Below are 27,118 nucleotides of genomic sequence, written 5' to 3'. Positions count from 1 at the left end.
CTTTTTTTATTGTTTTAACCTGTGTCAATGAATTACCTATTTAAAAGTAAAATAATTAAGCATGTTTTCAGCTTTAACCCAAAAATAAGAAATGAATGGTTTTCCATTTCCTTTGGGCATCTAGTAATATCACCTTCACAATGTTAATCTGGCTTTACAGAAGCAAACTCCTCTACTTAGCATGCTTCCCAACACCTCGTGTTAACTAAAATGAAATATTTTGCTTGCCTGAAACAGACCACACTTTTTAAAAGTGAGTTGATAATAATTTAGGGTATCCAGGTAATGTACTTTTTAGCTGATATAACAAGAAATCTGACAAGAAAGGCATAGGAAGAGCTCCTTCTTCTGGGGTTACAACTAGGGTGCAAGTTTTCCCAAATTTAGAGCAATATTTTTAAACTGAAAAGGCAAATTAAGCTACCTCTAAATGACAGCGTCTCTTTTGGGGCTGCTCTTCCTTTCTCAGTTGGGTGGGTTTCTGTTCTTCTGACAGACCCTTCCTACAGTATACTGGTTCAGAACTTTTTAAAAATAGTGAGGGATCATGCCATGCTACCAGTTCTGTGTACATGTTCTTTATAGACATCTTGCTTGTCAGGAAGAGAACAAAAGTATCTATCCTCTGTTGTTCTCTTCTTAAGTTTATCTGTTGCACAGTTCCCTCTTTTTGAAACTACTCATATCTTTTCCTTCTACTGTGAATTCTCTAAGATAGCTTATAACCAGCAGGTGTAATTTGTATCTTTAAAGTTGATTTTTATATTTGATAATTAAATCTTAAACCTTAGAAGAATATGAAAATATTGCATAGTTTTCACTTTGATTTTTTAACTGAATTTTTTACTGTTTTTAAATTCTCTTAACAGGACGATTGAATCTGTAAGTTTAAAATTGGTATTTCTTTTCAAAGTATTGCATTAATAAGTATTGTTCATTCAGTATATGCAACACTTAATATTTAAGTGCCATGTACTTAGTGGAACCTTCTCAAATGACCTTCACCCATCGTCCTTACCCATATTTCTATGATAACACCTATCATGCTGCATTTCATTTGTGTTCACGTTAATCTCCTCCACTAGACTGTGAGATTCTTGGCGATCAGTGATCATATTCCTTTCTCCTTGCTCAGTAAATGTTGGTTAAAGGAGTGAATGAATGCTGTAGGGTATATATACTTTGATACTATCTGTAATTTCTGTGTCTGTGCAGGAGTTTGGGGAAAAATGAAAGAGAAACTGGAATTAATGATTCAGATCTTTTTATAGCTTTGAAGAGAATGCAGATTTGTGGCTGTATACCAAAAAGCAGTGATTTTCCACCTTTTAAAAACTCATATTCCACCCCTTTTGATACACTCCAAGAGAGTCCTCTACCCTTTCTCACTAAAAGTAACCAGGGCTTCTTTGAGAAATGGCTGATTCCAAGTCTGGAGTAGATGCATATGATGAGCTGGAACATCTTGTCATATCAGAAAGCAGAGAAGCTTTGAAAAACTACTGGATTCATGTCATATATCCAGGAGCCAACTTGAAGCTGTTCACAGTAACCTGAAGAGGGGATATAATGACCAAAAGTGATTGAAACACATCAAAATATTAAAGATACACGAGTTTATAATGATACTAAAAATAAATCATAGTCACCTTTGGAGGTTCCTAGGGACCAAATTTACTATTCTGGCAACTGGTGAAAAGAATTTTTTTATCCTGCCTCTTCTGTGCAGAACATAACCAAACAGTTGAAGAGAGCAAGTGTTCAAGGAAGAATTGCTGCTAAGAATGAAGACTAAATCCTTTTTATGTTTTTTTGGAGACTGGGTCTCACTCTCACCCAGGCTGGAATGCAGCAGTAGGATGATCGTGGCTCACTGCAGCCTCAACCTCCTGGGTTCAAGTGATCCTGCTACTTCAGCCTTCTGAGTAGCTGGGGCTGCAGGTGTACTACCATACCTGGCTAATTAAAAACAAAATTTTTTTTAGAAACAGGGTCTTACTGTGTTGCCCAGACTAGTGTCAAACTCCTGGGCCCAGCGATTATCCCGCCTTGGCCTCCCAAAATGCTGAGATTACAGGTGTGAGCCTCTGTGCCTGGCCAAAATCTTACAATTGGAACATTGCAGTATTACTGTTTAGCACCCCTAATGAAATAGTGTTTCTAAGCAATGATCATCAATAGCTGCTAAAAATCATTAGTTGGATCCAGCTGACAACATCTGAATCTACCAGTCAGTTTTAAAATCACAAAAAGACAGGCAAACATTCCTGTGTCTCCTTGTGTGATTTGACAGTGGACGTCTATGATGGTCACCAAAAATTCAAACATGGACTTGATCACATCCATAGATATAACTACTAGTTTACAATGAAATGCAGGGGAAATTGATTGACCACGGGGTGCAGTCCAGAATAGGGGAAATTCTGCTACACAAATACCAAGTTTTCTCACAAACAAATGACTGGAAAATATTTTAAAAGAGGAGATGGGCTGGTTATTAAAAGAAACCTAAAAGGCTTATGAGCCAAATGAAATATGTGGGCCTTATTTATATCCCGATTTAAACTAACTGTACAAAGACATTTTTATGCTTTAATTTAATGCTATTTGAATATTAGGTGATACTAAGAATTATTGATTATTTTAAGGTATGATCGTGGCATTGTGGTTATGTTTTTAAGTCCCTGTCTCTTACAGTACATATTGAAGTATTTACAGATGAAAACGAGATGATGTCTGAGACTTGATCTAGTTGTGGTAGGGGGAGTAGCTGAGGCATATATATCAAATGAAAAATGATGGGTGATAAGTATGTGGGAGTTTATCATATTTCCTCTCTACTTTTATGTATGTTTAAAATTTTCTAAAATAAAAATTTTAATAAAAAGTACATTTCATTTTCTCCTCTTGTAACCTTATAAAACCCCTGTAAGTTCTTTTATGTTTTGCTGATAAGAAAGTAATGTCTATAGAGTATAAATAATTTGAGTGCACATAAATTATGGCATAGCTGAGCTAGAATATTGCTTTTTAATATGAACATATTGAATAATTACAGAGATTACAAAGGATTAAAGGGAAAGATTTTTGAGTGCTCAAGAGAATTAAAGAGGAAGACTAAATATGAATATCAAACTTTTACAAAGGAGGTGTGGAATTGAATTTGGTAGGGAATGTAAATTTTAATTTGAGAATGATGACAGAGAGGAGGTGAGAAGAAGATAAAGTCTCCGAGCTTTGGCTAAGAAGGAAGACGAATTTACTTCGAATGGCAATAAATTTAACTTAAAGCAAAAAGCACCAATCAGGTTTGGCAAAAGATAAGATCTAATTTTAATAAGGAATCATTGATAAAGATTGTGATCAGTTTTTCAACTTTATTTGAAAAATTAGTATGTATCAATTCAGAGTTATTAGTAGGATAAAAGGATTTCTGTAGCATGAGAGATTTAAGTTGTTGGTTTTAGGAAGGGGGAAGTCAAACCTTGCTCACTATCCTTTTAAATTACCGGTTGAAACAATGTGAGCTGTCATTTCCTTAACAAGGCATCAGGATGCCTTTTTAGTCTACTTCTTTCTTAATATTATTTTATCTCATATCAAACTGCCTGTGTACATTTTAACTTGGTTATTCATATTTCTTAAGTCTAAAACTCTCCTTTCTGTCAGGTTCTTAATCTTCCAGGCTTATTTGAATTCTTTCTCTCTTGTGGCCAAATTGTGTTGACAATTTATATTCTTTTAAAATTTATTTCCATTATCAAACTCTCATTACTTTATGTCTTCTAACTGGTCATCTTGCCAAAGGTTTTTCATCTTTTTATTCATCTTAAGTATCAGTAGACTTCTCTTCCCTGAATACCCTTTGTGTTTTTACTTCTCTGTTCATCCACTTTCAGTAGCTCGCCTCATTGCTTATAATACAGTCAAACTCTAGTGTGACTCATTTTTCAAAACTCCTTCGTTATTTAAATCCAATCTGCTTTTGCAACAATTTGTTCAACAACATTTTCATTACAAATCTTTAGCTCCAGCCAGATCTGTTCCAGCCACCTTGTTTGGAACATGCTTTTACTTAACTCTCACATTTATGTTCTTTACTCGTGCCATTCGCTTCACTAAGAATTGTTGTTGTTGTTGTTGTTGTTGTTGAAGTTCTGCATATTCTATGAAAAGCATCAGGCCATACCTTCCTCATTAACCCATTCCTTTCTTCAGTAGCCTACAATATTAATTCTCTGTTGAACTTCATCACCACTTAATATTTGGCATGTACTCATGTTACCTTTTCAGATATCTGTGGTTTGTCTTCCTTTCTAGGGGAAAAGTTTGATTTTATATGTCTTTGATTCTTCCACAGGCTCACAGTGCTATGCATATAGGAGGTGTTTGGCAAACATTTTCGTGGATGATTTATGACTACTGGTTAGTCAGTGTCTTTTGAGAATTCTTTAAAAACAATCTGAGGGTTCCCCCCCACCTCGAGTAGATTTTTATGATGTTGTCTAAAGGCAGAGATAGGAACTAGTTCTTCTGGAGGCTACCTTGAGCCTCCAGAGAGAGAGGGGGAGAGAGAGAGAGAGATTACACAAGTTAAGAGGAAGCATGGGAAGAATTGAGATGACTTTGGTGTGAATTTCAGAACTTTAAATGCTACAAATGTAACTTTTTAGACATTTATTAGTTTAAACAAATGTGTATAGCACTTGATACATTGTGCTATATATCAAACATTGATATTTTTTCTATTTAGCTTTTTTAAAAATGTTTAATTATACAGTATTATATACGTAAGTTGAATGATTATATTTTGTTCAACATTAAAATTGCCTTTTAAATTAGATTATAATTTTAATATATCTGTCTGAATCCATTTTATTCCTTTTATCCATTGTAGCTGCTAAAGTGGAACAATGATTTGATTCACTTTGTTAGTCAGAGCTTTTCTATTACATTAGTAGTAAGGATTTTTAATTCAATCATTTGCATAAAAATACTTCTCAAATTTAAATATCCAAATATGTGTTATAATTGTATTAGCCAGTCACTTGTTCATCATGTATTTGTAGAGATGCAAATACAAGCATTAGCTTCTGATTGTTAACATCAATCAATTTATTTTGTTTTCATAGAATAATAATAACCTGGATGCCTGCTGTGCTATTCTCTCTCAGGAGAGTACAAGATATCTTTATGGTGAAGGAGACTTGAATTTTTCAGATGATTCTGGAATTTCTGGTCTACGCAATCACATGACTTCTCTCAACTTGGACTTGCAATCACAGAACATTTACCACCATGGAAGAGAAGGAAGTAGGATGAATGGAAGTAGGACTCTAACGCACAGCATTAGTGATGGACAACTTCAAGGTGGCCAGTCCAATAGTGAACTATTTCAGCAGGAGCCACAGACAGCACCAGCTCAAGTTCCTCAAGGCTTTAATGTTTTTGGAATGTCCAGTTCTTCTGGTGCTTCAAATTCAGCACCACATCTTGGATTTCACTTAGGCAGCAAAGGAACATCTAGCCTTTCTCAACAAACTCCCAGATTTAATCCCATTATGGTAACTTTAGCCCCAAATATCCAGACTGGTCGTAATACTCCTACATCTTTGCACATACATGGTGTACCTCCACCTGTACTTAACAGTCCACAGGGAAATTCTATCTATATTAGGCCTTACATTACAACTCCTGGTGGTACAACTCGACAGACACAACAGCATTCTGGCTGGGTATCTCAGTTTAATCCCATGAACCCTCAGCAAGTTTATCAACCTTCACAGCCTGGTCCCTGGACTACTTGTCCTGCATCTAATCCTCTGTCACATACCTCATCTCAGCAGCCAAATCAGCAAGGCCACCAGACCTCTCATGTCTACATGCCAATCAGTTCACCTACTACTTCACAACCACCCACCATTCATTCATCTGGTAGCTCACAGTCTTCTGCCCATAGCCAATATAACATTCAGAATATTTCAACAGGACCTCGAAAAAACCAGATTGAAATCAAACTTGAACCCCCACAAAGAAATAATTCTTCAAAACTGCGTTCTTCTGGACCTCGAACCTCCAGCACTTCCTCTTCAGTCAATAGCCAAACCTTAAACAGAAATCAGCCCACTGTTTACATAGCTGCCAGCCCCCCAAATACGGATGAGCTGATGTCCCGTAGTCAACCTAAGGTCTATATTTCAGCTAATGCCACCACAGGAGATGAACAGGTCATGCGGAATCAGCCCACACTCTTCATATCCACAAACTCTGGAGCATCTGCTGCCTCCAGGAACATGTCTGGGCAAGTGAGCATGGGTCCTGCCTTTATTCATCACCATCCTCCCAAAAGTCGAGCAATAGGCAATAACTCTGCAACTTCTCCTCGAGTGGTAGTCACTCAGCCCAATACAAAATACACTTTCAAAATTACAGTTTCTCCCAATAAACCCCCTGCAGTTTCACCAGGGGTAGTGTCCCCTACCTTTGAACTTACAAATCTTCTAAATCATCCTGATCATTATGTAGAAACCGAGAATATTCAGCACCTCACGGACCCTACGTTAGCACATGTGGATAGAATAAGTGAAACACGGAAACTGAGTATGGGATCTGACGATGCTGCCTACACACAAGGTAATATGAATACTAAAGGTGGGATAGTTTTCCATGCTGGGCTTGTTGGTGTACGTTTGATTTCACAACAGAAATGGGTGTTAGCATTATTATTTCATTGTTTAAATATTGCCCCAAATGATGTTATTGTAACATTTGAGAGTATTATACATATACATTTTAATTTTAATTTTATTTTACTATTATAAAACTGGAAGTTTGAGTAATTGGGTTATCAGCTCTTCAGAGTAACCAACTCTGGTTGGTTGGTTTGTTAATGTTTATAACACTTTCTTTTCTTATACCTGTGGTGATGCTGACTTTCTCTTTAAATTTTCTGTAAATAAAAATTCCTAGAAACATATTTTAATAAGCAACTAGTTGACTCTCTTGACTAATATGATAAATTTGCCTTCTTTGACCAGATATTTGAAGAATAAGTAATTCGTGGCCGGGCATGGTGGCTCATGCCTGTAATTCCAGTGCTTTGGGAGACCAAGGTGGGAGAATCATTTGAGCCCAGGAGTTTGAGACCAGCTGGGGCAACATAGGGAGACTCTGTCTCTACAAAAAGTTTAGAAATTATGCAGGCATGGTGGCACACAGCTGTAGTCCCAGTTACTGGGTAGACTGAGGTAGGAGGATTGCTTGAGCCCAGGAGTTCAAAGGTTACAGTGAGCCATGACCGTACCACTCTGCCCAGCCTGGGCAACAGAGTGAGACCCTTCTCTGGGGTCGGGGGAAATTCTTCCTTTTTCTAATACAACATTTTTGACTTATTTTATTAAATCTATTGCTACATAAGTATTAGAATAATTTACATCAAAGAAGTTTGAATCTTGTTCCTGATATTCGTCCCTTTCATCCTCCCTTAAATGTTGGTTAATGTATTTCTTTTTATATGGAATTGTAAGGACATTACTTTCAAATCTATTTCAATTGATTATGCTTTTCTGAAATAGACTGATATTGGCATAATACTACATTATGTCTATACTAATTCAAATAGGGAAATTTCTGTCATATGTTTTATCTAACCTCTTAAGTTACATAATTTTCAGTAGGACTGTTAAATAAATTCATTTAGATAAGAAGGTGGAGGTTACTCGTTTTCTTGAATATTTGTGCCAGTTTGTAGATGAACTGAATCTTTTAGAGTAAAGGCGTATCTTAGTCATATATGTATCTGCAGGGAATTGTTTCATGTATCAGTTGTAGGTTGGAAAATACTGTAACATCACCCTTAGGCAGCATGCAGCCCCTACTATCACTAATATCCTCATCCTTTTTTACATTTCTGATCAAGTGATTTTACTGCTGAGTCTCTTAGGGGGTCCTAATTGTTTTGCCTTATTTTATGTTTTAAACAGCTACACTAGTGATTCTTAATCCAAGCTGGGTTGTGGTCCTTTCGAATTCCATTATCATTCATGGAACTTTAAAAAATTAACTGGGTGCAGTGGCACCCACCTGTAGTCCCAGCTTCTCAGAAGCTGAAGTGGGAGGACTGCTTGAGCCCAGAAGTTTGAGGTTGCAGGACACCACTGCACTCCAGCCTGGGCAACATATCGAGACCCCTATCTCAAAAATAAAGTACCCAGGGCTCTACCAAAACGTAAAGTGAATCCTAGGTATGCGTGTGCATATATTTGTGTGTGTGCATTTTAGGAGTACATGAGTGATTTCAGTTGCCCTAGAAATTATGTTAAAACTTTTATTTTCCATATATCTGTGATTAACTACAAACATTTTTGTTTAGTTTCCGCAGTTTATAAATGTTATATACTATTATTTTTTCCACTGATAACTTACTTCTCCTCTTCTCCCAAAATCGTCTTCTCTTCCTCTCCTTCCATCAAAACATCAGGTGTCCTATGGTTGGATAGTTGCTGATTCTCAAGTAGCAAATTTTTTATGAAGATAATTTGATAAGGGAAATTTTCAAGTAAAATAGGCATTCATATTTAATATTAAAAAGATATTATATTCATGTTTAACTAGAATGTGAAAATAAAGTGTTTCATAAACTTGCTATCTCCAATTCCCCTCCTCCTATTCTTTTTTTTTTTTTTTTTTTTTTTGAGACAGGGTCTCACTCTTTCATCCAAACTGGAGTGCAGTGGCATGTTCACGGCTCACTTTAGCCTCAACCTCCTGGGCTCAAGTGATGCTCCCACCTTAGCCTCCCTAGTAGCTGGACTACAGGTACACACCACCACATCCAGCTAACTTTTTGTATTTTTTTGCAGACAAGGTCTTCCTATGTTGCCCAGGCTGGTCTTGAACTCCTGGGCTCAAGTGATCTGCCTGCCTCAGTCTCCCAAAGTGCTAGGATTATAGGCATTATCTCCACACGTGGCCTGTGACTTCTTACTTCCCCTATCATCACTACTGTGGTCTGAGCAATCATCACCTTTCAAATGGGTTATTGCAGTGACCTACCTGTTCTCGTCCTTGCCTCCTTGCAGTCTTCTTTCAACTCAGCATCCAGGGAGATACTGTTAAAAACCATATCACTTCTCTGCACATGATCACTATCTGTTGCACTCAGCGTAAAAGCTATGAAGTCTTCCAGGATCAGCAGCTTCTCCCCCTAGCTCTTTTCCTTTTGCTCACAACCTGCTCACTGTGTTCCAGCCCTCCTGGCTTTACTCTCTTCCTTAAACATAGAAGGCAAACCTTAGGGCCCTTTTACTTGCACTAGTATTTTTTAGATTAAAACATTGAAGAACAGATAGGTTAAGGAACTTGTCAAAGGACAAGGGCAGAGTCAAAATTCTAACTAGGGGCCGGGCACAATGGCTCACGCCTGTAGTCCCAGCTTTTGGGAGGCCGAGGTGGGTGGATCACAAGATCAGGAGTTCGAGACCAGCCTGGCCAACATAGTGAAACAACATGGTCTCTACTAAAAGTACAAAAATTGGCTGGATGTGGTGGCATGCACCTGTAGTCCTAGCTACTCAGGAGGCTGAGGCAGGAGAATTGCTTGAACCTCGGAGGTGGAGGTTGCAGTGAGCCGAGATCACACCACTGCACTCCAGCCTGGTAACACAGTGAGACTCTGTCTTAAAAAAAAGAAAGAAAGAAAGAAAGAACTCAAAAGTAACACCCTGGATAGAAGTAGAGAGCACCTTCGGAGGGTACCTAAAAGTAAAAATTAAAAAACTTTCTGATGAGAGAAGTCTCTGGTTTGAGAGTTTAAGCCTACCAAGAAAGCAGATTTCTCCAGAATCTGCCACTCAGATTGCTTAACAGCCTTCGGACAGCTCTAACAACCTTCATAATCACTTCCTTTAAACATACCTACATACATACAGAATTTTATAACATTTGTATGATTACATAGTCTTGCATTATCTGTGTGTGTGCACAGTTTTGGGGTTGGTAGTGTTCTCCAGCTTTTCTCCTTGTTTCTGTTTACTATGGAACTGGTATTGATCCAGATGGACCTATCACCCAGTGACGCAGTCTTTTTTTTCTGAGATGGAGTCTCACTGTCATTCAGGCTGGAGTGCAGTGGTGCAGTCTCAGCTCCCTGCAACCTTCACCTCCTGGATTCAAGCAATTCTCCTGCCTCAGCCTCCTGAGAAGCTGGGATTACAGGCGCATGACACCACGCCCGGCTAGTTTTTGTATTTTTAGTAGAGACGCAATTTCACCATGTTGGCCAGCCTGGTCTTGAACTCCTGACCTCAGGTGATCCACCTGCCTCAGCCTCCCAAAGTGCTGGGATTACAGGCATGAGCCACCATGCCTGGCTCAGTGACACAATCTTGATGGAGTGTTTCATTCACTTAATTCAAGACAAAGGAGGCCTTTGCTGGAAAATACATCTTTTCTGCTTTTACCCTACATAGTTCACAAACACTCTGCAGTTACTAAACGGGGTGGCCTGAGTAATCCCGATCTTTAAGCAAGTATATTTTCTAAACTCTATGTGGTATGGTAAGAAAAAGGAAAGAAATATCTCTGTCTCCTGCAATGAAACTGATTTTTCTAATGCTCCTGGAAATACCGTTTTAGAGTAGAAAAATAAGTTGAGCCAGGCACTAGAATGATAGGAAAATATTTTTTCCAAATTGAGAAGAGAACATATATACATACATAAATTTGGTAACCAAAATGCATTTTTTTCTTTTTTCTTTTAATCTTCCATTTGAAATCTAAAAATACTGTGATAAAAACTATCAAAAGTGAGAATTTCTGTTTATGAAAGATACATTGTTTGATACAGCCTCTACTATAGAGTGATCAGAAGCAAAAGAAGTAAATTAATGAAACATCAAGACCCCACTCACCTCAGCACTAAGTCTGTCAGCACCATCATCCTTCCTAAAGGAAATAAATTAAACTTGATTCCTTAAAGTACTACAGGAATCAGAGACAAAAGTGAAAAGAACAAATTAAGGTTGGAGAGAAATTTTCAGTTTAAAGGTATGAAGGAAATTCTTATGTTACCCATTAAGAACAAGTATAGAAGTGAAATTTTCTTGCTGATAGTCAGTGGTCACATATAGCTACATTTTTTCCCCCTTAAGTTATACCACCCAACTCTAGCTTCCAAAAAATATTGAAAACTATCATTCAGCATATTCTGAGACATTCTAGTGTCTTCATAGTGGTATGCCTGTTATAACACTGGCAACTTTTATAGGTATGGAGGACAAAGTACATTACGCATTCCAACAAATTTTCGTGGTGGAGAGAAAAGGGCCTACTTTCTTACTTTGTTACAGGAGCCAGGAACTCTTAAAAAACTAAGATTGCTGCCAAATACGATTTCCACAGAACTCCATCTGTGGTATTGACTTAGCTGGTAAACTGTTTTTATTATTTAAAGAAAAAAATTACATATATAAAATCATAAATATTTTTAATGATACTTTAAAATGGTTTTTCCTCAGTTATGTTTAAAGTCCTACCATAGTGTTAAGCAGTAGCCTTGACTTTGAACCTAAAATAGAAATACAAGGAAGAAAAATTATGAGTTGAAAATTAGCTTCTTGGACTTTGTGTTTCTCATTCCTTACCATTTTTCACCAGTACATCTACAGAAATCACAACACGTTTCTTTTTAATGAGATTTAATTAAAAATGTTTATTGTGGCACAAATTCAGTAAGATACTCTTTTCAAAAGGAAATATAATTTTACTTAGTTCAGATTCTAAAACTTGTACTTTGTTTAACTTTATGTATCTTTTGATTGGAAATGCCTTTTTGTTGTTCTTTGTTGACATTGAAATCACATTATTAAATAAAAGCCTAGTGCAGTAGCATGTACCTGTAGTTGCAGCTACTCGGGAGTCTGAGGCAAGGAAGACTGCTTGAGTGCAGGAGTTCAAGACCAGCCAGGGCAATGTAGCAAGACTTTGTCTCTAAAATAATAATAATAAACTCAGTAATTAAGATTAGTTGACATTGGACCACTTACAGAATATTTTTTTCAAATTAGCCCTGCTACTTGTAGGTTCTTCTCAGTCTTAAGACTAAATACCTTTTTAATTTGGGGTAAACGTCAAGAGTTGGAAGAGACTTTAAAGGACGTGAAGAATTCTACTCCATAGGTTATCCAGTCCACGTACCCATCCAGCCTATCAAGTGTAAATCCATTCTGTACTTTAAATTCCTATGAGACACAAACTGCCTCCTAAGGTAGCATATTCTGGTTTTGGAGAGCTCTACCTGCTAATTTCTTACATTAAATCAATACCTGTAAAAAGTATTATGAAAATACCAGTCTGTAAAAGAAATTATAAAAAACAAATGCAATAAAAATGTGTCTGCTTTCAACCTTTGACCTGTCACTTCCTCCAGCTTTTCCATTATTTAACTATGAGGGATATTCTCCATTAGCAGTTACTTATCCCCTTCCCATTATATTCCCCTTCCCATTACATTCATTCCCATTATATTCACATACACATACCTGTGTGTATATATGTATATACACACACTTCTTAAAGCAGGAACACACTATACACATGGGTCTGTGAACACGTGGGTTTATATAATATATACATATTCTACAGTATGTCTGACAGACATTCACTAAATGTGAGAACAGTACACTGTTATATAAATCCTTTAAATTTTTTAAATGTTTAGACATTATTTTAACATCTTTATTGAGATGTAGTTAATATACAGTGCAATTGACTTACAGTAAACATCAGTTTTTAGTTTATTCACTGATATGTGCAGCCATCACCCAGCCAGTAGAACACTTTCATCCCCTCTAAAGGAAACCCCATATCCTGTAAGCTATCACCTCCCTATCCCATTACCCCCCACCCTCAGCACTAGGAACCACTAATCTACTTTCTGTCTCTATAAATTTACATATTCTGGACACCTGATATAAAATGGAATCTGATCTTTCATGACTCATCTGTAGTGTAGCAAGATGTTCTTTCCTTGTTATGGCCAAATACGCCATTATATAAATATACTGCATTTCATTTATTCATTCATCAGTTGATGAACATTTTGGTTTTTTCCACCTTTTCAGCAGTGGAATTGTTGCCATACGGTTTTCCAAAGTGACTGCACCATTTTACATCCTCACCAGCTGTGTATGAGGGTTTTGATTTCTCCACATTTTCACCAACACTTTTATCTGACTTTGTGTTACTTGCCATCCTAGTGGCTGCAAAGTATCTCGTTGTGATTTTGATTTGCATTTCCCTATTGGCTAATGATGTCAAGCATCATTTCGTGTGCTTACTGGCCATTTGCATATTTTCTTTTTTGCCTACTTTTAGGTTATTCATCTTTATTGTTAAGTTGTGTGAGTTCTCTATATATTCTAGAAATAAGTCCCTTACATGATTTGCAGTTTTCTCCCATTCGTGTTGTCTTTTCACTTTCTTGATGGTGTCTTTTAAGCACAAATTTTTTATTTGGCTGAAGTCCAAACTCTATGTATTTTTCTTGCTCTTGTTTTTGGTGTCCTAGGAATCAGTTTCTAACTCTGAGGTGAGGTCATGAAGATACTCCTATTTTTTCTCCTAAGAGTTATATAATTTTGGTTCTTACATTCTAACCTTTGATCTTTCATCCATTCTGATGCAATTTCTATATCATGGCATGAGGTAAGGATCCAACTTCATTCTTTTGCATGTGGCTATCCAAGTATTCCAGCACCATTTGTTGAAAAGACTTTTTCCCCTCATTGAGTGATTTTGGCACCCCTGTAAAACACCAGTTGACCATAAATGTGTGGGTTCATTTCTGGACTCTCAGTTCTTTTCCATTGTTCTATATGTTCTTTATGCCAATACCATATGGCCTTAATTACTATAATTATTTTATTATTAAATTGGGACATGTGAGTTCTCCTGCTTGGTTCTTTTTCAAGGTAGGCTTGGTTATTTAGAGTCTCTTGAAATTCTAAGTAAATTTTAGAATCAGTTTGTCAATTTCTATATAGAAGTCAACTGGAATTCTGATAGGAATTGCGTTAAAATATTTTTCTGCATACTTGGTTTTTTAAAAAACTGAAAATAGAACTAAAGGGTATATAATGAAAAATTCCCCTTACTAGAGATAACTAGTTTCTCAAACAGTTCATTTTGTATTCTAGGATTATGTCTCTCTTTTTTGTCTTTATCTCTTTGAGAAAATTCCATGTCAGCAGGATCTGCTTTTTAAGAAATGGCTGCATAGTGTTGTGTACCATAATATCTAACCAGTCCATTCTTGATAGACCTTAAGTAGTTGCTAATCTTGTTTTTACAAACAGTGCTGCAATAAAAATCCTTGTGTATACATAGATGTACCCATGTCCAAGTATCTTGGCAGACTATGAGATTACTAGGAGTGAAACTGCTGTGTCCAAGGATATATGTGTTTTTAATTTTGATAGATGTATCATTTAGGCTTGGTTATGTTGCAGTAACAAACCATGTCTTAAAAACAACAAAGATTTATTTCTATCTCACATTTCTTATCCCATATAGGTTAGCTGGTGGCCTCTGTTCTGCATCACCCTCACCCAGCAACCCAGGTTAAGGGAAGCTCCATTTCTGTGCTTCCATGACCAAGGAAACATAGAGGGTGAGCAGTGGCTCCTTAAGCCTCTGCCTCAACGCATGTTACTCTGTAGCTAAAACAAAGCACACAGCCACACCTAATTCAGCAGCAACAGGGAGGCACAGTTCTACCACATACCTGGGAGACAGACAGACAAAAGAATGTGGGGAAGGACACTAACGACTGCCAGTAAATGTTGCCAGTTTCAATTTTGAGGCTCTCTAAAGAGATTTTACCAGTTTATACTCCCGTACTTATAAATGGGGAACATTTTTGGTAACATTTATAAGGATAATCTTTCCTCTTTCCCTTCTCCACTCATATTTTGTAGGTGGTGGAAAAAAGTATATCTGTCAGTTTAATAGGTAAAAATATATTGTTGCTTTGGGTTTTTTTAAGTTTTCATCTTTTTCTTGGGAGCTTAAATTTGCATATTTAAATATGATTGAGGTTGAACATCTTTTCATGTGTTCTTTTTCCAGCCATTTGTATTTCTCATCTTGTGAACTTACATATTTCTGTAAAATGCCTAGTCTATTCTTTCTACTTTGTTACTACCTTTTACTTAGTCAATAAAATTTTTTCTGCCTTATAAATTTTTTACTTTTACATATTCAGACTTCTCAGAATTTACTCTTATGGCTTCTGGGTTTTGTGTCTTATTTAGAAAGCCTTTCCGTATTCCAAGATTTTGATGGGGGGGGGGAAAAACTTTTTTTTTCTTTTTTTTTTGAGATCGAGTCTTGCTGTGTCACCCATACTGGAGTTCAGTGGTGCAATCTCGGCTCACTGCAACCTCTGACTCCCAGATTCAAGCAATTCCACTGCCTCAGCCTCCCAAGTAGCTGGGACTACAGGTATGCACCACCATGCCCAACTAATTTTTGTATTTTTAATAGAGACGTGGTTTCACCATGTTGGCCAGAATGGTCTCAATCTCTTGACCTCATAATTATCCACCAGCCTTGGCCTCCCAAAGTGCTGGGATTACAGGTGTGAGCCCCTGCACCCCACCCCAGAAATCTTACAGTATATTTTCTCTTTAGTATTGCCTTGAAACCATATTGAATGGGTCTCATGGCATCCCTTCAAAAACTTGAAAACAGCTACCATATCCTCTTTTAAAGTATAAACCTGGCCAGGCATGGCAGCTCATGCCTGTAATCCCAGCACTTTGAGAGCCCGAGGCGGGTGGGTCACCAGAGGTCGGGAATTCGAGACCAGCCTGACCAACTGGAGAAACCCCGTCTTTACTAAAAATACAAAATTAGCTGGGCGTAGTGGCACATACCCATAATCCCAGCTACTGGGGAGGCTGAGGCAGGAGAATCGCTTGAACCTGGGAGGCGGGGGTTGCCATGAGCTGAGATCGCGCCATTGCACTCCATCCTGGGCAACAAGAGAGCGAATCTCTGCGTCAAAAAAAAAAAAAAAAGTATAAACCTAAGCCATAAACGCCCACGTCGCATAATGATTCATCCAGTTTTATTGTTCTGAGGCTCTTTTGGTGCCTCTAGGCCTGTTTTCCTTCTGTCTAAAATAAAAGTTTTAGATAATACCTATATCTTAATGCTGTAAGATTACATGCAGAATCTTAATTATGTAAAATAAAGGCCAGCAAATTATCTAGCAAGAGGTCTCACCAGTTATGCTAAAATGACTAAAATTCATCTCTTATTAAGTTATTAAAAATAGTTAGAGATTAAGCATCATTCCTCATACTTTTGTTTTACATCTGTTGCCCAAATTGTGGGCCCAGTTGCAGCACTGATCTGATTTCAAACTGCCTTTAAAAATGACAAAATAGGCCAGGCGCAGTGGCTCAAGCCTGTAATCCCAGCACTTTGGGAGGCCGAGACGGGCAGATCACGAGGTCAGGAGATCGACACCATCCTGGCTAACATGGTGAAACGCCGTCTCTACTAAAAAATACCAAAAAAACTAGCCAGGCGAGGTGGCGGGCGCCTGTAGTCCCAGCTACTCGGGAGGCTGAGGCAGGAGAATGGCATAAACCCGGGAGGCGGAGCTTGCAGTGAGCTGAGATCCAGCCACTGCACCCCAGCCTGGGCGACAGAGCCAGACTCCGTCTCAGGAAAAAAAAAAAAAAAATGACAAAATAGATTAAAACAGTTTGCTTTAAAGTTATAATTGCCATCTTTAAATCTTTTATGACTCAGTCACCAAATAAGTGACTATGGTAATACAGTGATATATAAAACAGATATGATTCCTGTTGTCAACAAAGTTACAGCGTAGAAAAATCTTGATTTATTTTAGAAGCTGACATTGTACTTTCCTAGGTACAACAACTTAGGCATGACTTAGGCATGTACCTGACTTAGACATGTAAAATTGTCATTACAGACAAAAAACAAAAAGATTCCAGAAGTAAGTACCTATTAGGTTGTTCAATAGCAAAATTTTTCTTTTTTCATTTAAACAAGCCTAAAATCTTTGTATCTACAAGTCCCTAGTATGTTTTCCAATGACATATGTCTCTTTTCAGTAAGCAAATTCTTGTGTTTTTGTTTTTAACTTCTGGAGAAATTTGACATTATTTACAGTAAAGAATAACTAAAATTAATAAAACTAACACCATCTGGAACTTCAAGTGTGTTTTTTAAATTTCAAATAAAATTGAGTAACGAAGAAATTTTCTTCATTGTTCATGAGCTGACAAAAGTTGGGTAAGTACTGAGCTTTCTGTATAAACCATTTAGAATGCTTGTAGCAGTGGTTTAAGAGCCCTGGTGGTTGAGTTCACTTAGTACTCACTTATTTTTAACAACAACCACAAGAGAGAGTTGCATGCTTAAATTACTTTTATCCATTAAAATTTAACTTTGAAAGAGGATTTAAAAGATACTGAATATTGTTTTCTTTACCTGTAATTCCTTCTTCATCATCTGTTCACTGCAAAGCCCAGGTATTTATCTGTTTTCCTTGGAATTGTTAATTTTTGTTGTTGTTGTTCTCTGCCTTTATCATATCCTTTCGGCACCTCCAAGATACCATCTGTTCGTTTTTCCTGGAGTTCTCTCTTCCCTGTTATAAATTAGAGTCACCATTCTTGGATCTTATATTGTCTTCTTTCTTGGTTTATGCCTTCAATTTGCTAGAACATGTCTTTAAGTATTTTCCTAATGAGACTTGGGAGGTAAATTCTCTAAGTCCTGAAATATCTGGAAATCCCCTCATAATTTTAGCTGGATATAGAATTATTGGTTGAATATCATTTCTCCACAGAAAAATGTAGTGATTTCCTTATTACTGAGGAAATATGATGTCAATATGATTCTTGTATCTTTGTATGTGATCTACTTTTTTTCTTTCTGGAAATTTTTAAGATCTTTCTTTGTCTTTAGTAGTCTGAAATTTTACAATGGTATAGGGTTTTTTTTTTTTTAATCATCCTGTCCCACATTTAGTAGACTCGTCCATTTTACAGGCTAGTGTCTCCCTTCAGCCTTGGGAAATTCTTTTCTGATCCCCACTATGGTTTCTTTATTGTCTGTTTCTAGACCTCCTCTTGTTCAGCTGTTTAATGTCCTGAATGAGCTTTCTATCTATTTCTCGTTACATCTTCAGTATATTTCACGTCTTTGTCTTTCTTGGAGGTGTCGGGCAGGGGCAGGGTGTCACTGTTGCCTAGGCTGGAGTACAGTGGTGCTGTCAGCTCACTGTAGCCTCGACCTCCCAGGCTCAAGTGATCTCCCATTTCAGCCTCTCGAGTAGCTGAGACTGCAGGTGTGCACCACCACGCCTGGCTAATTTTTGAATTTTTTTGTAGAGGCAGCATCTCTCTTTGTTGCCCAGGCTGGTGAAACTCCTGGGCTCAAATGACTCTCCCTCCTAGGCCTCCCAAAGTGCTGAGATTACAGGCATGAGCCACCATACCCGGCCCCTCCTTATCATTCCATTCTACATTGTAGGAGATTTCCTTAAGTTTTTTTCCAACTCCCATATGAAATTTTCATTTTGGCAGTTATGTTTTTAATTTCCAAGAGCTAGTTCTCTGATTGCTTTTCGAAGAAGATTGTTGTTTTATTGGTACAGTAGTGTCTTAAATCTCTTAATGATATTAGAATTTAAGTTCTCGTCTCTCTACTATGTTGTCTTCATCTGGATTTAGTTTTTTTCTCTGTTTATGCAGATCTTTCACAATCATATCAGATTTTCTTTTTTTTTTTTTTTTTTTTTTTTTTAGTGGGGCGAGGGGAGCGGACAGGGTCTCACTTTGTCGCCCAGACTGGAGTGTAGTGGCGCGATCACTGCAACCTCTGCCTCCCAGGTTCAAACAATTCTCCTGCCTCAATCTCCTGAGTAGCTGAGATTACAGGCACGAGCCACTACCACCTGGCTAATTTTTGTATTTTTAGTAGAGATGGGGTTTCACCATGTCAGCCAGGCTAGTCTTGAACTCCTGACCTCAGATCATCCACCTGCCTTCATATCAGATTTTCTTCAACTATGTGATCCTTAAACCTACAGCTACCTTCCCTTTAGGATGGGGAGAAGTTGACTGTTCCATATACAGATAGCTAATTAAGCCTCTGTGTTCTGGCCCTTTCCTAACTCCTGCCTTCTGTTGTTACCTCCTTTTTCCAAAGTCAAGAGCCTTTTTAGGTTTCTGCTGGGCAGATGAGCTGCCATTTTGTCTACAGCACCCTCCTTGTGCATGAGACTTCAGCTTTCTCCACTCCTTCATTCAGCTGTCATTTCATCTGCTTCTAGCTTTCCAGAAACTTGTTGACATCTGTTGTCAATTAATTGCCTTCTTTTTCTTATTTGTTGGTAGATTGAACCTTTGTCATTCATACCTCATTTTTATGGGGTTTCAGGAGACAGATTTTTTCATTTAGTGGAGGCTAATTAGAGCAAAACTGTCTTTGCTGTTTATCTACCAACATTGTTTCATATTGAATCTAATCACATTTTTTCATAATGGACAAATATTGGATATTATTTTGTATAGTCAAGGTTAAACTTGCAGACAAAACTCACAGCTCGAGAAGAGTTTTGACTTTAGCCGAATTTTTACAGTGATTTTTAGAAATTCACTTTGATCCCTTTTTTCTCTGTAATTCGTCTTTCTCAGATTCCTATCTAAAGATCTCAAACCACAAATGAAAAGTGAACTAGACACATAAAAATTCAGCCACTTAGAAGAAAAAAATGCTAAGAAATAGAGAACTGCTTTCCTAGTATATTCATAGCATTTTTAGCTTGTTTATAACAGCCATACCTAGACAAGTCAACCAACTAGGTATGTCGTTTCTAAGTAATATAGTCATTATAACTATAATTTTGTTTAAAGTGCAAAGAAATGCCTCATAAATAAGTTGTAAGTAATTGTAAATGGATTTGCAATATTTTACTTTAGAGCTTCAGACTAATCATAAGAGATGCTTTGCCTTTACTCCCAAAGGTAAGCCACATCTTCAGCCATTGCAAAAACCTCTTTGAATATCTAAGGATGCAATGCTTATTTCAGATATATTCTGAAAAATTTACTTTTGAACCTCAAAACACCTCACAACCGTATGTGTAGCAACTGTGACTCTTTCAAGTCTCCTAAATCATCTTTGAATCAGATTTCTGCCTGCTGTTAAAGTCTGGCTCCTACTAATATTGGCCTTCTGTGTATCTCTCAAACTCTATTCTTGTTTTGATAGAAGATGTTAGGGATATGGGATTGGGGATTGCTGATGGAGCTGTGACTGGGAGAATGCTCAACCTTATCCTGGAATGTATACTTTATAATGAATTTGTTGGGAAACAAATTAGATTGTTTTTATGATTTTCCATGCAGAGTTGTATACTAGCATTTTTTCCTTTTATCATTAAGTAAAGGACATCTTTATCTCATATGTTTTGCCCTAAAGTCAGATTTTTTTCTGAAATATATGAAAATCTTTGGTTTTCAGCACTTTGTGATGTGTCTAGGGGTTTTGTTTTAGCATTTTTTGGTGATCTATAGGCTTCTTAGATCTGTGATTTGTTGTATTTCATTAATGTTGGAAAATTTTTGGTCTTTATCATGTCAGATATTTCTCCTGCCTTTTTTCCTCCTCTTTTGCCAATTACACATAGACTGTTTGATATTAGTTCTGCAACTCTTAAGTTTTTTTTGTTCTTTTTTTCACTTGTTTCTTGGTGTATTCAGTTTGGGTAATTTCTGTCTTCAAGTTCACTGATTCTTCTGTGTCCAGTGTGCTAAGTCTGTCCAAGGAACTCTTTATCTCTGATGAATAATTTTTTATTTCTAGCATTTGACCCTTTCATGATTTCCACCGCTCTCCTCAAATTGTGAATCTTTTTTTGCATGCTGTCCACCTTTTAAACTAGATCCTTTAACATATTAATCATAGTTAAATCTTTTAAGTTTTCTGTCAGGTAATTCCAGCTATATCATCTTTGAGTATAGTTTTGTTGATCACTTTATCTCTTGATGATGAATTCCATTTTTCTTCTGGTTTTCTGTATGTCTCATTTTTTATTGAATGCCACATATTGTATGTAAAGGAACAGAGGAGACTAAAGTAAATGGTATTTACACCCAGAAATGAGGACATCTCTTTTTCTTTCAGGTTATTATTATGAGTCATTGCATCAATTTAGTCAGGAGTGGAGCTGGGTTTGGGTTTTGTTGTTGCCTTCAGTGCACCACAGTCTTCAGATACTTCCAGCAATTGACTGCCATTACTCTATGCTTCTTAGAGTAGTGCCTGAAGCGCAAGATACTTATTTTACTTGAGTCCTTTTATTTTGAACCCTTCTGTGCTATGATAGATCCCCATTCTATTCAGAGTCCTTAATATGGTCAGCAAGGCTCTACATGATCTGGTAAACAGCCAGATAGTATATCATTTAGGATTTTGTAGGCCACATAATCTCTGTCACAACTATTTAATTCTGCTGTTGTAAAATGAAAACAGCCATAGATAGCAAGTAAACAAATGAGCAAGGCTGTATTTTCCAGTAAAACTTTAGTGACGAAACAGGCAGTGGGCTAGATTTGGCCCCTGGGCCATCGTTTGCCTACCTGTTTACCCTTTGTTTAGAGTCTTTCTCTTGCCCTACTCCCTGGCCCTGATCTATGCTCCATTGTAATGTGAGCTCCACAAGGGCAAGGATGTTTTCCTATTTTGTTCGTGGACTTCCAAAATGCCTACAACAACACCTGAAACCTAGACCCTCAACTTATTACAAGAATAGATAAGTGAATTATGTTTTGAGTGTTTTTCATAAGCCGCATATTGCTGAGTTTTTACAATTCAGTCTACCGATCTCATCTCAACAGATATGTTTAATTTGGTTGCATTCATTGTTATTTCTAGTATATTTGGAATTATCCCAGTCAGGTTTTTGTTTTGCATTTCTTTCCTTTATCCCCTCCTTTCCTGCTACCTAGGTTTAATTAAATTTCCCTCATTTCTCCTTAGGTTGTTTTAATTTAGAAACTGCACATTCTGTTGAACTTCTTTTAGTACTGATCCCTAAATACTGAGCATGTATATTTGGCTTAGCAACATTTAAGTGTATTCTTCTTAAATACCTTCAAGACCTTAGAATACTTCACCTCTGATCTTTGCACTTCAGTGTCTTGTTATTCTATTCCAGTATTTTATTTTCACTTTGTTTTAAACAATGTCTGCTGCTCCCCTGCCCTGCCATAGTCTTTTCCTTTGTTTTATTGTCAGAGCTTTTTTTTTTTTTTCCAGATTTACTCATCTTATTCCATTCTTTTGTATTTAATTTCCTTCTTATCAAAACATATCTTTAGTAGTTATTTCAGCAGCTATCTGTGATTGTTGAATTTCCCCAGACTTTGTTCTGGAAATACCTTTATTCATCTGTATTCTTGGATAATTTAATTAGGTGAACAAATTATTTTATCTTCTAAAATTTGTTACTTCCTTTTTTCCCTTCAATTTTGGAACATTTTCAGCCTGTATCTCTTCACATCTTGCCTCTTGTCTATCCTCTCTATTGTCTCCTTCTAGAATTCTTTTCTCCCTGTCTTTCCCCACCCCACCCCCTACACCCCCACCCCCACCCCCACCCCCAGCGGAGACGGAGTCTCACTCTGTCATCCAGGCTGGAGTGCAGTGGCATGATCTCGGCTTACCGCAACCTCCGCCTCCCGGGTTCAAGCAATTCTCCTGCCTCAGAGACTCCCAGGTAGCTGGAATTACAGGCATCCATCACCACGCCCAGCTACTTTTTGTATTTTCAGTAGAGATGAGGTTTCACCATGTTGGCCAGTCTGGTCTCAAACTCCTGACCTCAAGTGATCCACCCTCCTCAGCCTCCCCAAAGTGCTGGGATTACAGGTGTGAGCCACCGTGCCCAGCCTGGAATTTTTTTCTTAGATGTATGTGAGGCCTTTCAACTCTTCTCTCATGTTTTCTGTCACATTGTGCATTCTGGGTAATATTCTTACGTCTATCTGCCAGGTCACCAGCTGTCTTTGTATGTAATCTGTCTGGCTTTTTCATTTCAATGACTTTTATTTCTAGAGGTTGTTTAAAGTGCTTTTCCAAATCTGCCTTTTTTTTTCTCAAGATAGAATCATCCCATGTTGTTTCTTTATAAAAAGTAGATTCCAGTATCTTCACTTCCAGTCCAGTATCCTAAAGGATGAGATTCATGTCCAGGGATAGATGACAAAAACATATACCAGTATTTGTAGTTTATTATGGTTTCCCAAGTAGTTCATTAATGCTGCGGGATTGATTGCTTATTTTGTTTCTCTAAAGATCTTGGAAAATATTTTCACAGAATATAATCTGAATATACAAAAATATAAGTGGCAATTGGGATAATTTAATGTTAACATTCATGTGGAGTAAAATCAATCTTCCTGTTTTATTTCTTGCATACATCAAAATGGATTCAACCCATTCTGCATTCCCTGCTAAAATATCTATAACATTTTCATATTAGAATGCTTCATTCATAGACCAAACATGACACTCTGAAGTAAGAGAGCTTGTCCTTTCCGAGGGTAGATGTAAATTAGATACAGTAAGTAGGTTAATTAAAAATACTAAAACCTTTAGAGAAGTTGTAGCCTAAAAATGCTGTCTTCATTCATAAAGTGAATTTCTCCAAATCCTAAAAAAAAACATTTGAAAAGTAGCATTTATTTAAATAACTAAAACAATTTTTAAGTAAAAATTTTTGGAATTTGGCCAGGCACTGTGGCACAAGCCTGTAATCCCAGCACTTTGGGAGGTCAAGGCAGACGGATCACCTGGGGTCAAGAGTTCGAGACCAGCCTGACCAACATGGTGAAACCTCATCTCTTTAAAAATACAAAATTAGTGCGGTGTGGTGGCAGTTGCCCATAATCCCAGCTACTTGGGAGGCTGAGGCAGGAGAATTGCTTGAACCCATGAGGCAGAGGTTGCAGTGAGCTGATTGCGCCATTGCACTCCAGCCTGGGCAACAAGAGTGAAACTCCGTGTCAAAAAAAAAAAAAACTTGAGATTTTAAATGCCTAAACATACCATATTTTGTTTTAATGTAGCTTTGGGATTTTTGACAAATTCTTGGTTGTTTTTCCAAGTCTGCTTAAAGGTTAATTGATTAAAGTGGGTAGGTCCTCATGTTTACTGATATGTGTTGCAGCTCTATTGGTACACCAGAAGGCCAGAATGGAACGACTTCAAAGAGAACTTGAGATTCAAAAGAAAAAGCTGGATAAATTAAAATCTGAGGTTAATGAAATGGAAAATAATCTAACTCGAAGGCGCCTGAAAAGATCAAATTCTATATCCCAAATACCTTCCGTAAGTCTTTATGTAACTGTTGTGATCTCTCTGCTTGAACGTGAGAGTAGGCCATCTAACATAAGTATAATATCTCGATCTAGTTTTCTTCAGATGTTCTTAACTCTTGTTTTTCTGTCCTAACTTTCCCCTGCCAAACTCCATTCTTTATTAATTAATGACTAAGAATTCAGTGCAAATCTTACTTACATAGAATTATTTTTCAGCTCGAAGAAATGCAGCAGTTGAGAAGTTGTAATAGACAACTCCAGATTGACATTGACTGCCTAACCAAAGAAATTGATCTTTTTCAAGCCCGAGGTAAAGTTCAGTGTATACGTAGCTGAAATTCATCGTATTAATTCACCAGCAGTTTTCCTGTGGCTAAAAACAGATTTATCAATCATAATCTCACTGTCTCAGAACATGTGGCTTTAGAACCAGATACAGTTTTAAGAATATATTTAAAAAGTCACCCGCATCTCAATGGCACTATCTTAACTGATAAAATAGAGAAGATAATAAAAATAAGGTTTATACACTCTTTAGACAATGATAGTTTTTTATACTTGAGCTGTTAATGACAAGCAATGATTTATAGTAAATAATGTTTACAATTTAATTCAGTTCCATAGAGAACTAAAAGGAAATGTTATCACTTAAACCTAATTCTGAAGTTGGATAAATAATAAAAAGATATAAAATGGAAAAGACAGGAAGGGGAAGGAATCTAACCGAAAGAGAAGTCTTTAATACATTTGGGACTGTGTTCCAGAATCTGTAAAACTGGAAGATGATTATTTTTATTTTTATTATTTTTAAATGTTGATTAAGCTATTTATCTTTAAACATTCATAGAAAAATACCATAATTTAACTCTGGAGAGAAAAAGTTGGTGCTATTCTAGAAACTACAATCCTTGAACTTACTCTTTTTGTGTAAAATTTTAACCATTCTGTTACATTAATGCAAGGTTTTTATATTTACTTGAGGTAAAGCTGTTTAGTCCGTATTTGATCATTTAAAATTACATTTTAAATTGTGAAATTTTAAGTTATTTTAACTTGCCACATAGAACAGGGGTCTACTTCTACTTCTGTTAATGTCTTACCAGCATTACTTTGACTTCTTTCACAATTTACCACTTACCCTGAGTAAGTGGTAAATTTATGTTTATGAGTACTACGTTATACCTAAGATAATATATTTTTTATGAGTACTACGTTATACCTAAGATAATATATTTGAAATATGTTTTGAAATCTTAGATATAATTGGAGATTAGAAGGGCAAAATAAATGAAAAGCATTTCTTATAGCATGATTTTTTTTTAGAAAGAAATACTTGTTTTAAAAGGTAAAGTTGTTTTTGAGCTATAAGCATTGATATATTTACTTTTTATATATTTCAGGACCGCATTTTAATCCCAGCGCTATCCATAACTTTTATGACAATATTGGATTTGTAGGTCCTGTGCCACCAAAACCCAAAGGTTAGTGTATCCATTAAATGTGAAAACTGTTACTTTAGAAAAGCAAAATTTTAGAAAAATTTTCCTGTTCAGCAACCTTCCTCTCTAGAATTGCTTCAAACTCTGGCATTCTTAAATGAATTCGTTAAGAAGATGTTTGTTTATTTTCATTTACATGCTTGGGGTTGGGGAGGATGCAAAGATGTAATATTCTTAGCTTTTTAAGAGTAATATGCACGAGCTTAGGAAGCACTATACACTCCCAACCAATAATAACAAGTCTTGGTTAAAAAAAATTACTAAGTACTAAAATTTGTATCATTTAAAACCTTAGACAAATGATAAGGAAGATACCTTGGGGAAGTTTTTTTTCCCCCCATGAATATTCAGTTTAATTTATATATAACTTTAAGTAATCAAAATACCCTAAATTCCAGATGAATAGTTTTTTACCTTCTATCATTTTACATCATTGATATTCTCAGAATATATGCACACCAAACCGTATATCTGTGTGTTTTGATCCAGGCATTAAAATATGCATAGAAATGGAAACAGGTGCATAAATATCACTGCTGAAGGTAAAGATATAGACATATATAGAGATTAACACTTAACTGTAGTATATAATTTACTTTCAACTCTAATTAAAAGGTAAAATTTTGTTAATGGATATATAGTATTAAAAGAAGCAAACTGCAAGAGCACATAAGTGTGGGTGGGTGGAGGTTGTAAAGATACAATAGTATTTTTGTATGCAATTGAAGTTGTTATCAACTTAAAATAGAAGAGTATAACCAAATACAATCAAAGTAAATCATGATTAAATGTCATCAAATAACAAAGGAAGACAGTAAGAGGAAAAGAGGAGCAAAACAGTTGTCAAATAGACAGGAAGCAACAAACTGGCAATAGTAAGTCCTCACTTATCAGTAATTACCTTAACTGTAAATGGATTAAACTCACCACTCACAAGGAGTTTGTATGAATGGATTTTAAAAACAGGATCTGGCAGCAGCCAACGGGAGGCCCCAAGAACTCCTGCTAGTGCACACAGTGGGAGGGGAGGGAGCCCATGACGTGCACACACCCTCTCCCTCATCCACCACTGTCACCTCCTGCTGCTCCTGCTGCTGCTTGTGTGCTCGTTAGTTGCGGACTTGCCATTTCTTTTGGGAAGCAGCAGCTGAGGAGACTCCGATGCTCCCCATGGCTGACGAAAAGCCC

General features: G+C 36.8%; 1 protein-coding gene across 5 annotated transcripts in view; it reads left to right on the top strand.

The window, feature by feature from the left end:
• The window catches only part of TAB2 (TGF-beta activated kinase 1 (MAP3K7) binding protein 2), a 91,096-nt gene that overhangs the window by 52,898 nt on the left and 11,080 nt on the right, over nt 1–27,118 (top strand). For 4 of the 5 annotated variants that reach the window (XM_031667356.1, XM_031667355.1, XM_009205913.4 and 1 more), the window contains 4 exons: nt 5,133–6,633; nt 24,281–24,441; nt 24,648–24,741; nt 25,832–25,912. In XM_031667356.1, coding sequence (XP_031523216.1) covers nt 5,133–6,633; nt 24,281–24,441; nt 24,648–24,741; nt 25,832–25,912 — 1,837 coding nt within the window. Of the gene's footprint in view, nt 1–4,360; nt 4,426–5,132; nt 6,634–24,280; nt 24,442–24,647; nt 24,742–25,831; nt 25,913–27,118 lie in introns of all 5 variants that reach the window. The other variant, XM_009205914.3, reaches the window with a different exon arrangement.

The sequence above is a fragment of the Papio anubis genome, chromosome 6 (genome assembly GCF_008728515.1).
Source record: "Papio anubis isolate 15944 chromosome 6, Panubis1.0, whole genome shotgun sequence".
Classification (NCBI taxonomy): domain Eukaryota; kingdom Metazoa; phylum Chordata; class Mammalia; order Primates; family Cercopithecidae; genus Papio; species Papio anubis.
Note: the sequence above shows the minus strand (reverse complement) of the source record. Positions and strands in the feature narration are given on the sequence as shown.